At 48.4% G+C, this 11,658-nt stretch overlaps 1 protein-coding gene across 1 annotated transcript in view; it reads left to right on the plus strand.

Moving 5' to 3' along the window:
• DNAH2 (dynein axonemal heavy chain 2) overlaps positions 1-11,374 on the plus strand; it is a 109,625-nt gene extending 98,251 nt beyond the window's left edge. Inside the window, exons 80-88 of the mRNA XM_066264157.1 lie at positions 7,301-7,492; positions 7,689-7,873; positions 8,106-8,334; positions 8,412-8,563; positions 8,684-8,798; positions 9,976-10,152; positions 10,251-10,325; positions 10,492-10,642; positions 10,775-11,374. Of these exons, the coding sequence (XP_066120254.1) occupies positions 7,301-7,492; positions 7,689-7,873; positions 8,106-8,334; positions 8,412-8,563; positions 8,684-8,798; positions 9,976-10,152; positions 10,251-10,325; positions 10,492-10,642; positions 10,775-10,929 (1,431 nt within the window). The 3' untranslated portion in view covers positions 10,930-11,374. The remainder of the gene's footprint in view (positions 1-7,300; positions 7,493-7,688; positions 7,874-8,105; positions 8,335-8,411; positions 8,564-8,683; positions 8,799-9,975; positions 10,153-10,250; positions 10,326-10,491; positions 10,643-10,774) is intronic.
• The last annotated feature ends 284 nt before the right edge of the window (positions 11,375-11,658 follow it).

Genomic DNA, 11,658 nt, shown 5'->3' on the forward strand with positions numbered 1-11,658 from the left:
GCCTGAGATGAGGCCATGGAGCCATTCTCAGAGCCCTGGGCCAACTTGCTCCAACCCTCGAGCCATGGTTGTGGGAGGAGAAGAGAGAGATAGAAAGAGAGAAGTGAGATGGGGAGGGGTATAGAAACAGTTGCTTCTTCTGTGTGCCCTGACCAGGAATCGAATCTGGGACATCCACATGCCAGGCCGACACTCTACTGCTGAGCCTACTGGCCCATGCAATTTTTAAGTCTTTTTGTTGTTCTTCCTCAATAGAACCTGCATTCTCCTGCCGTAAGGCTTCTGTACATGCTGCTATCTCTTTTTTCCTCAGCACCCCCTTCTTTGCCCCTTCTAGTCTCAGGAAGCCTCTGGCCTCCATGTCTAGGTCAACATCCCAGTGACACCCTCTTTATAAAGCACTTCCCACTCCTTCTGGATCTTGCTGCTGTAGTAATTTTTCATATGTTAGTGTGATTCCCACTAATACCTGTCTTCTCTTGTCTGTGAGCTCCATGAAGGCAGAGCCTTTGTGTTTTATTTTCCTTTCACCATGTTGCTCATCCTAGGACAAGCACAGGAACCAGAATGCAGTAGATGCTCATCAAATAAGTACTGTTTGAATGCATGCATACATGGAGGTCTCTCATTGTTCTAAATCCTCCTTGAACACCCTGGGTAGTTGACAAAGCTGACTGTCCCTTTCCCTGGTTTCCCTGACACACCTGGCTTTCCCTCTGTCTCTCGCCACATCATTTATTACTTCTGTGCCACTTTCTCCTCCTGTCCTGTGGTTGTATCTCAAGACTTAGTCCTTGCGCTCCAACTTTTCTCATTCTAGATATCTTCCTCTCACAGCTTGGTAGAGAAATTGTCCTTTTCCTGATTTCAACTCTAATCCCTGTCTCTGGCTCCAGTAGTAAACTCAAGTTCCAGGTCTGAATTCCATCTGGTTACAAAACATTTCTTCTTGGCATGCCACCACCCTAAATCCTACACTCTCAAAACAAGCCGTCAGCTCCTCCATAGATTATCTCCTCATCCTATTTTTGTTAATAGTGCCACTAATTTTTTTATTTTTATATTTTAGAGAGGGGGGGGAGATGAGAAGCATCAGCTTGTAGTTGCTTCACTTTAGTTTTTTATTGATTGCTTCCTACACGTGCCTTGACCAGGGGCTCACATTGAGCCAGTGACCCCTTGCTCAAGCCAGCAACCTTGGGATCCTGTTGATGATCTCACCCTCAAGCCCATGATCCTGTGCTCCAGTGGGCAACCTTGGGGTTTTGAACCAGTGCCCTCAGCGTCCCGAGCGGACACTCAATCCACTGTGCCACCACCAATCAGGTGCCACTAATTTTTTTGAAAAAGAATATATTTAAAGTTTATTTTTATTTACCTTTATTTTTTTTCTGCCAACAAAAAGGCATTCTGTGTCTCCATTTAAAAATCTCAAACAATGCCTGACTGGGGTCGCACAGTGGATAAAGCATCAACCTGGGACACTGAAGACCCAGATATGAAATCCCGAGGTCACCCACTGGAGCGCGGGCTCACCAGCTTAAGCGTGGGGTCATAGACGTGATCCCACGGTCACTGGCTTGAGCCCAAAGGTCTCTGGCTTGAAGCCTAAGGTTGCTGGCTTGAGCAAGAGGTCACCGGCTCAGCTTGAGCCCCTCCTGCCCCATCAAAACTCTATGAGAAGCAATTAATTAACAACTAAGGTGACACAACTATGGGCCGATGCTTTTCATCTCTCCCTTGCTGTCTGTCTCTCTTTCTCTCTCTCTCTTGCGTGCGTGCAAAAATAAATAAATAAATAAATAAATAAATAAATAATTCAAGCAAGGCCCTGACCCGTGGTGACACAATAGATAAAGCGTTGACCTGGAATGATGATGTTGCCAGTTCAAAACCCCAGGCTTGCCAGCTCAAGGCACATGAGAAGCAACTACTACGAATTGATGCTTCCTACTCCTTCCCCCTTTCTCTCTCTCCTTTCTTTAAAATCAATAATCATTAAAGACAATGTCAAACAAAAAACAAAAAATGTCAGTCTAGAAATATGTCCCCAGTGTAACAGAACAGTTTTCGTTCGTTTTTCTTTGCCTTCTAAAAGAGGCGTGTACCTTGCCAGCACCCTGTGATGGGTAGAGGGGTGTAGGTCTGGAGGTAGGTGCTATTTAGGTCTGCATGATGAGGTGGGAGGCAGTGACCCGGAGCGAGCCCAGGAGGAGGCAGACAGGGCCCAGCAATGGGGCGGCTCGGACGGGAGGGAGTCCACCCTGGCTTGGCCCAGGGGTGCTTTCTGTGAGAGGCAGAGCTTCCTGCAATCTGCCAGATCTTCAGTGGGAGTGGACATTCAGGCTTTACTTGGTACAACTGGGTTTCTTTTGGAAGCTAACAAAGCGGCCAATATTTTTAAATATTTTATTTGGAAATTATTTTAAATGTACAGAAAAGTTGTAAGAATAAGAATAATATGAAGAACACCCACCTGTGTGCCACCCAGATTCATCTATTGTTACCACTTTGCCCCACTTGGCCAGATCATTTGATCTCTCTTCCCTTTTTCTCTCTTCCCACATACACACCTTTTCTGAACCACCAGAAAGTCAGGTCTGTGTACGTATCATGGTCCTTTACCACTAAACACTTCAGTGTATTTCCATGTAAATGGCTCAACCCTAAGAATAAGGATGTTTGTAAAACTGCAGCACAGTTGCCAAATTCAAAAAATTGATACAGCCTGACCAGGCAGTGGTGCAGTGGATAGAGCATCGGCCCAGTACACTGAGGGCCCCAGTTTGAAACCCCAAGGTCACAGCTATAGCAGTGAACTCATAGGCTTGAGCACAGGCTTGCCAGCTTGAGCGCAGGGTCACCGGCCTGAGCGTGAGATCATCGACATGATCCTGAGGTTGCTGGCTTGAGCTCAAGGTTGCTGAGTTGAAGCCCAAGGTCACGGGCTTGAGCCCAAGGTCACTGGCTTGAGCAAGGGGTCACTCGGTCTGCTGTAGCCCACTGGTCAAGGCACATATGAGAAGTAATTAATAAACAACTAGGCCCTGGCCGGTTGGCTCAGTGGTAGAGCGTCGACCTGGCGTACGGGAGTCCCGGGTTCGATTCCTGGCCAGGGCACACAGGAGAAGCACCCATCTGCTTCTCCACCCCTCCCCCTCTCCTTCCTCTCTGTCTCTCTCTTCCCCTCCCGCAGCCAAGGCTCCATTGGAGCAAAGTTGGCCCGGGCGCTGAGGATGGCTCTGTAGCCTCTGCCTCAGGCAGTAGAATGGCTCTGGTTGCAGAAGAGCTATGCCCCAGAGGGGCAGAGCATCACCCCGTGGTGGGCATACCGGGTGGATCCCGGTCAGCGCAGCGGGAGTCTATCTGCCTCCCATTTCTAACTTCAGAAAAAAAAACAAAAAAACAAAAAAACAACTAATATGAAGCAATTATGAACTGATGCTTCTCATCTCTCTCCTTTTGCCCGTTTCCTTTCCTCTCTCTCAAAAAAAATTTTTGATACAGTATTTTAATTTAAATCTATTACATGTTTAATTTTGTTAAATGATTTAATCATGGCCTTTAAACTCCTCACCCCCCCACCCCACCCCCCACCCCTGCCCAGGATCCATTCTCCATCAGGCATTGTCATTCCATTGCCCTGTGAAAGAGGCCAGTTTCCACATCAGGATATACAAAGTCAGCCCAAGTCGTTGAGGGGATAGTTGAGGGGAAAGTGGTTTATCTAAGTTTTACTTCAAATCAGAGAGTCCCCATTGATCACAGCCCCCAGTTTGGGGTATCATCCTGTATTTTTTAAATTAAATATTAAGTAGAAAAGAAAAAAGTAGACTCAAAAATATTTATGAAATATTAGCAACATATAAAGGATCAAGATTCAATAAATACCTGTGTGCCCATCCTCCCATGTAAGAAAAATTATCATTTTCTTTGAAGTCTCAATGCACTTCTCCCAAATTTCATGCCTTTTCCTCTCCACTCAAAAGAAGTCATTATTCTGAATGTTGTGTTTGTCACTTTCTTTTCTTTACAATTTTAACACAAAGTTTGTATGGCTAATGGAACCATGCTAGATAGACCGATAGCATGTCCATTATATATAGATTCCTCTGCAACTTGCTTTTTTCATTCAACATTACCTACTTGATATTTATTCATGCTATTCTTCATGTTTTTGTAGTTCTAATATTCCAGATCATAAGCCTTTGTCAGTTATTTGTTTTGTGGGTTTTTTCCTTTATGTTATTTTTCAGTTAATAGAAAAAAAATTTAAATTTATCTGTTGATTTTAGAGAGGAAGGGAGAGAGAGAAATATCAATCTGTTCTAGTATGTGCTCTGATCGAGGATCGAACCTGCGATCTTTGGCGTGTCAGGAAGATGCTCTAACCAACTAAGCTATACCACCAGGGCTGTGAATAGAAATTTTTAATTTTTATCAGGTTGAATTTAGCTGTCTCTTTTTTTTTTTATGGTTTGTGCTATGTCTTGTTCAAGAAATCTTTGCTTGCTCCGAGGTTATTAAGTTACTCACTTATACTTGTCTTCAAAACAGTTTTACAATTTGACTTTCACATATAAATTTTTAGTCACTTCAAATTGATTTTTGTGAGTGTGGAATGAGGTAGAGGTCTAATATTTTTCTATGTGAATAATCATTTTTCCCACATGGATAACCAATTTTCCCAGTACTATTATTATTTTTTAATTATTAAGAAAAGATTTTATTGATTTTAGAGAGAGGGGAGAGAGAGAGAAAGGCAGTGGTAAGGGAAGGAGCAGGAAGCATCAGCTCATTGTTGCTTCTCATATGTGCCTTGACTGGGCAAGCCTGGGGTTTCGAACTGGCAGCCTCAGTATTCCAGACCTATGCTTTATCCACTGTACCACCACAGGTCAGGCTCCCAATATTTTTATATTTATTCATTTTAGAGATGAGAAAGAGGGAGAGAGAGGAATGGGGAGGAGCAGGAAGCATCAACTCCCATATGTGCCTTAACCAGGCAAGTCCAGGGTTTCGAACTGGCGATCTCAGCATTTCAGGTCAATGTTTTATCCACTGCGCCACCACAGGTCAGGCTCACGATACACTGTCTTAATTACCATATAGATCTATTGTAATTTTTTTGTGTATGTGTGACAAAGAGAGAGAGAGACAGATAGGGACAGACAGGTAAGGAGAGAGATGAAAGCATAAATTTTTCATTGTGGCTCCTTAGTCTCCTTAGTTGTTCATTGATTGTTTTGTCATATGTGCCTTGATGGGGGGTAGGGGGTGGCTACAGCAGAGCGACTGATCCCTTGCTTAAGCCAGTGACCTTGGGCTCAAGCCAGCAACCCTGCACTCAAGCTGGCAACCTTGGGGTCTCGAATCTGGGTCCTCCGCATCCCAGTCTGACGCTCTATCCACTGCGCCACCGCCTGGTCAGGTGGTCTGTAATAATTCTTGATAGCTGGTGAGGAAAGTCTCCTTGCTTTTCTTCAGGCTACTCTCTAACGTAGATTTTAGATTCAGCTACAGAGACGTGTTGTAGAATTGGCCACTTGAAACCTGTATAATTATGTCAACCAGTGTCACCCCAATAAAATTCAATTAAAATTTTTTTTTAGAATCAGCTTGTCAAGCTCCACAAAATCCTATTGATTGATTTGGGCCTGACCTGTGGTGGTGCAGTGGATAAAGCGTCGACCTGGAATGCTGAGGTCGCCGGTTCAAAACCCTGGGCTTGTCTGGTCAAGGCACATATGGGAGTTGATGCTTCCTGTTCCTCTGCCCTTTTCTCTCTCTCTCTCTCTCTCTCTCTCTCTCTCTCTCTCTCCTCTCTTTCTCTCTAAAAATGCATAAATAAAATCTATTAAAAAAAGAAAATATTTTTAAAAAATCCTATTGATTGATTTGGAAGAAATACACATCTTTAGGATGTTGAGCCACCTAGTTCATGAGGACAGTATGTCTCTCCATTGAGTATTTCAATAATAATTTGTCATTTTCTCTGTAAGAATCTGTACATTAAAAAATATGTATGGTTGCCTGACCTATGGTGGCGCAGTGGATAAAGCGTCGACCTGGAAATGCTGAGGTCGCTGGTTCAAAACCCTGGGCTTGCCTGGTCAAGGCACATATGGGAGTTGATGCTTCCAGCTCCTCCCCCCCTCTTTCTGTTCTCCTCTCTCTCTCTCTCTCTCTCTCTCTCTCTGTCTCTCCCTCTCCTCTCTAAAACGAATAAATAAATAAATAATTAAAAAAAAAAAAAAAAAAAGAACAAACTTCTACAACACCGCTCTGTTATGTCCTTGCTCTTAAAGGACTGTAGCTTCAACTTTTTGTAAGAGAAAAATATGTATGGCCCTGGGTGGTTTTCTCAGTGGATAGAGCATAAGCCTGGTGTGCAGACAACCTGGATTTGATCCCCGTCAGGGCACACAGAAGAAGTGACTATATGCTTCTCTACCCCTCCCTCTCTCTCTCTCTCTTTCTCTTCCTCTCCTGCAGCCATGGCCCAGTTGATTCAAGCACATTGGGCCTTGGCCCTGGGTGCTGACAATGGCTCTCTGGAGCCTCTGCCTCGGATGCTAAAAAATGCTCAGTTGCAAGCATGGCCCCAGATGGGCAGAGCATTGGCCTGAGATGGGTTGCTGGGTGGATCCCAGTCGAGGTGCATGCGGGAGTCTGTCTCTCTGCCTCCCCTCCTCTCACTTGGAAAAGAAGAAGAAAAAAGTGAGAGGACGCCTGACCAGGCGGTGGCGCAGTGGATAGAGCGTCGGACTGGGATGGGGAAGACCCAGGTTTGAGACCCCGAGGTCGCCAGCTTGAGCGCGGGCTCATCTGGTTTCAGCAAAGCTCACCAGTTTGGACCCAAGGTCGCTGGCTCGAGCAAGGGGTTACTCGTCTGCTGAAGGCCCGCGGTCAAGGCACATATGAGAAAGCAATCAATGAACAACTAAGGTGTCACAATGAAAAACTGATGATTGATGCTTCTCATCTCTCTCCACGCTTGTCTGTCCCTATCTATCCCTCTCTCTGACTCTCTCTCTCTGTAAAAAAAAAAAAAAAAAGTGGAGGACAAGAAGGTAGGGCTGCCCCTAGTCCACAGAGTGCTGGTGTGTGAATTCCAGAAAGGCACCCAGACCTGTGAACGCACATGCTGGATGCAGGTCAAGGGCTGGATTTCAGCCTCCACTCAGCCCTTCTGCCAGTGTGTGTGTGCAGTGAGCAACTCCACAACTCTACACAGTGACGCTAGTGGCAGGGCTGAGCAAGACACTGCCATCCCTTCTCTGAACTTCATTGTCCCCAGGGCCTGAAGGCCAACATGACTCGTCTCTACCAACTGATAACAGAAGCACAGTTCACCCGCTGCTCCAAACCTGTCAAGTATAAGAAGCTGCTGTTTGCACTCTGCTTCTTCCACTCTGTGTTACTTGAACGCAAAAAGTTCTTGCAGCTTGGCTGGAACATTACCTATGGTTTCAATGACTCCGACTTTGAGGTTTGTTCTAAGCTGGGGTCCTTTATCCCAGCCCTCCCTCCTTATACTTCTGTTCCCAGGGCTCCCCTGAGGGAATATCCAAAAGCCCATGTTAAAGCCCCACTGGAAAAGTTAAAAAAGAAAGAAAAAGCATCCCATTAGAAGAGTTCCTGCAATAGTGTGTGGCGCTGGGTGTCTGTGCTGGGCCCATGCACAGGTGTCGGAGAATTTGCTGAGCCTCTACCTGGATGAGTACGAGGAGATACCCTGGGATGCACTCAAGTACCTCATTGCTGGCATCAACTACGGGGGGCACGTCACAGATGACTGGGACCGGCGCCTGCTCACCACCTACATCAATGACTATTTCTGCGACCAATCTCTATCAACCCCCCTCCACCGGTGAGGGGGAGGTGGCAGTGAGCAGCGGGCTAGAGGACACAGAGACCCGGTGGCAGGACTGAGGGCAGGGAAAGTGTCTGAGGAGAGAACATGAGACTGGGAGAAGGCAGAGTGTGTGGGATCGGGAGGAAGAGCAAGAGCAGAGAATTGGACAAATAGGACGTACGTAGGGACAGGGGTCTTGGTCCCAGAGTACCCACAGTGGGCTGATAATTATGCTGTGGCTCCACAGGTTGTCGGTATTGGAGACTTATTTCATCCCTAAGGATGGGAGCCTGGCCTCTTACAAGGAGTACATCAGTATGTTGCCTGGCATGGACCCCCCTGAGGCCTTTGGCCAGCACCCCAATGCAGATGTGGCCTCCCAGATCACTGAGGCACGGACCCTCTTCGAGACTTTGCTCTCCCTGCAACCCCAGATTACACCCTCCAGGGCTGGAGGCCAGAGCCGGGAAGAGAAGGTAGGAAGAGGCAGACCCCTCGGGTGGGGGAAGCCATGGGGAAGAGAGGGCTGCATTCAGGGCTCCTGCCTTGCCAGGTCCTCGAGCTGGCCACTGATGTAAAACAGAAGATCCCTGAAATGATCGACTATGAGGGGACCCGCAAAGTGCTGGCTCTGGACCCCTCCCCTCTCAATGTGGTCCTTCTGCAGGAGATCCAGAGATACAATAAGCTTATGGAGACGATCCTGTAAGATGGAGAGGGACTCTGCGGGATGTGGGGAGGGGTCAGGGGAGAGGCCTTCAGCTCCTGCCTAGGACGACTCTTCCAGGACCACCCATCTCTAACCCTCCACCCTGTCCTGCTCAGGCTCTCGCTGACAGACCTGGAAAAAGGTATCCAGGGCCTCATCGTCATGTCTACAAGCCTGGAAGAGATTTTCAATTGCATCTTCGATGCCCATGTCCCTCCGCTCTGGGGAAAGGCAAGATTATACCGCTGTTGATCCTACTCCAACAATGAGCTCTCCTTTCACCCCTGTGCCCCAATGTCCTGGTTCTTGGTAGGCATATAGCAAAATGCAGTGAGCCTGGACTTTGAAGCCTGGCTGGTTCAAGGTGGAAACCTGGTTCACTGACTGACTTTGCACAAGATATTAACTTAGAAACTTACTCAGGGCAAGTTATTAACCTCCTCAAGATGCTTCAAGGATTCCCAATACTGTGATAACTTAGTAGGCGCTTCACTAACGGTGACTGGTTACTATTACTGTTGCTACTTTTGTTAATAGTTGTCATTTCGCCTGGGCTGGTTGGCTCAGTGGTAGAGTGTCAGCCTGACGTATGGATGTCCTCGGTTCAATTCCAGGTCAGGGCACACAGGAGAAGCAACCATCTGCTTCTTCACCCCTCCCCCTCTCCCCCTCTCCTTTCTGTCTATGTCTCTCTTCTCCTCCCACAGTCATGGCTTGGTTGGAGCAAGTTGGCCCTGGGTGCTGAGGATGGCTCCATGGCCTCATTTTAGGCATTAAATAGCTCAGTTGCTGAGCAACAGAGCAAGGACCCCAGATGGGCAAAGTATCTCCCAGTAGGGGGCTTGCTGGGTGGATCCCAGGTCAGTTGGGGTGATCCCAGGTTAGTTGGGGCTTGCTGGGTGGATCCCAGGTCAGTTGGGGTCAGTTGGGGTGATCCCAGGTCAGTTGGGGCTTGCTGGGTGGATCCCAGGTCAGTTGGGGTCAGTTGGGGTGATCCCAGGTTAGTTGGGGCTTGCTGGGTGGATCCCGGGTCAGTTGGGGTGATCCCAGGTTAGTTGGGGCTTGCTGGGTGGATCCCAGGTCAGTTGGGGTGATCCCAGGTTAGTTGGGGCTTGCTGGGTAGATCCCAGGTCAGTTGGGGTGATCCCAGGTCAGTTGGGGCTTGCTGGGTGGATCCCGGGTCAGTTGGGGTGTTTGTCACTCTGCCTCCCCACTTTATACACTTAAGAAAAAAAAGTTGTCATTTTATGCTTCTTTCCTGGCAGTTAGCTTTTGCAGTATTTTACCCAACTGAAGTTGGGGAGCAGGGTCTGACATCACATTTTCTTCTTATATATGCTCTGAGTGCTCAAAATAAGGACTAGAACACATAAATGAATGAATGAACACATACTGCCTCATCCTCTAGGCATATCCCTCACAAAAGCCACTGGCTGCATGGACCCGGGACTTGGCCCTGCGTGTGGAACAGTTTGAGCTGTGGGCTAGTCGCGCTCGGCCTCCTGTGATCTTCTGGCTATCAGGCTTCACCTTTCCCACTGGCTTCCTCACTGCTGTGCTGCAGTCTTCAGCTCGCCAAAACAATGTGAGCCGAGTGGAAAGTGGGATAGGGATTGGATGCTGGGGACATGTATTTGCTCGCCTCTCTGGGGGTCCTTCCTTATCCTCACTTTCAATCCTCAGATTTCAGTGGATAGCCTTTCTTGGGAGTTTATCGTTTCCACTGTGGATGACAGCAACTTAGTGTATCCACCCAAGGTGGGAGCCAGATGTGCCGGGGGCCCTGAGCAAAGGCGGGTCTGGTGGAGGAGGGTCCTGGGAGCAAAGATGGGTAACTGGTTGAGGAAGGAGAGAAGTGTCAGGTCAGAGGTGCTGACAACCAGTGGTCTTGACTTCCCCCCAACCTGTCCCCATGTCTCCGCAGGATGGTGTCTGGGTTCGAGGCCTGTACCTGGAGGGTGCCGGCTGGGACAGGAAGAGCTCCTGCTTGGTGGAGGCAGAGCCTATGCAGCTTGTCTGCCTCATGCCCACGATCCATTTCCGACCTACAGAGAGCAGAAAGAAGAGTGCCAAGGGTGGGACACTCCTTCAAACCTGCCCGCCTCACCCCTAGTTTTGATCCTAACCCATCCTCTGCTCCCTGCCTCCCCCACCTGGTTTCCCAGAGGCTGCACAGATCCAATTCCTCCTCTTCTCCTTTCCCTCAGGTATGTACTCCTGTCCTTGCTATTACTATCCGAACCGGGCAGGCAGCACAGACAGAGCCTCCTTTGTCATTGGCATTGACCTCCGGTGTGGAACCATGACATCTGATCATTGGATCAAGAGGGGCACTGCTCTACTCATGAGCCTGGACAACTGAGAAGGCCTCCTCCTCTTCCCCGCTTTGAGAGAGCGTCAGAGACTCTAGGAGCCAAAGCTAGCAATTTATCTCAGACTGAGGCTGGACCTCACTTAAGCCTTGACCTTGGTTGAATTTGTTGTGATGGGGCCCTGGAGATACCTAGTGTGCTAGCTGTAAAGATGGAAGAATTGTTTTGCAGTTCAGTGTAGTAAAACATCCAAGACTACAAGCCCTAAGTCTCTAGATGGGATGGAGGGATCTGGGGAGGAAGCCTGGACTTGGAAGAGGACAGGAGGGCTTCCAGAGCTGCTACTGGACGGGGAAAGCAAGGGAAATGAGAGGCCTTGGCACAGGGGCGTGGTCTCGAACCACCGAGCAAGGCAGTAGAGCCTAAAGACGGTGTACGTCTTGGTGCCGGACTAGAATGGAGAGTGGGACTTACTTTGGAAAGGCACGTGATACAAGTGGAAAAGGGGTTTGTCATTCAGGGATCGGTGCTGGATCCTGTACAGTTGCACCTCGAACTCCGCAATCTCCATTCAGCATCTTATTCGACACTGGCGCTGAGACTAAAGGGACCAGCAGAAGGCGGGGCGGAGCTCGAGCGGTGGTGGTGGTGGTGGGGGATTTAGATGCGAGGAGGGGCGGGACTAGGAGAAGGAGGCGGGGTTGGGGGGGCGGTGTTTGTGTTGGAAAATCCAACTGCGCCACGGGGCGGAGCGGCCCCCCCAGCCCCAGCCTGGGAGA

Source organism: Saccopteryx bilineata, chromosome 2 (assembly GCF_036850765.1).
Source record: "Saccopteryx bilineata isolate mSacBil1 chromosome 2, mSacBil1_pri_phased_curated, whole genome shotgun sequence".
NCBI classification, from domain to species: domain Eukaryota; kingdom Metazoa; phylum Chordata; class Mammalia; order Chiroptera; family Emballonuridae; genus Saccopteryx; species Saccopteryx bilineata.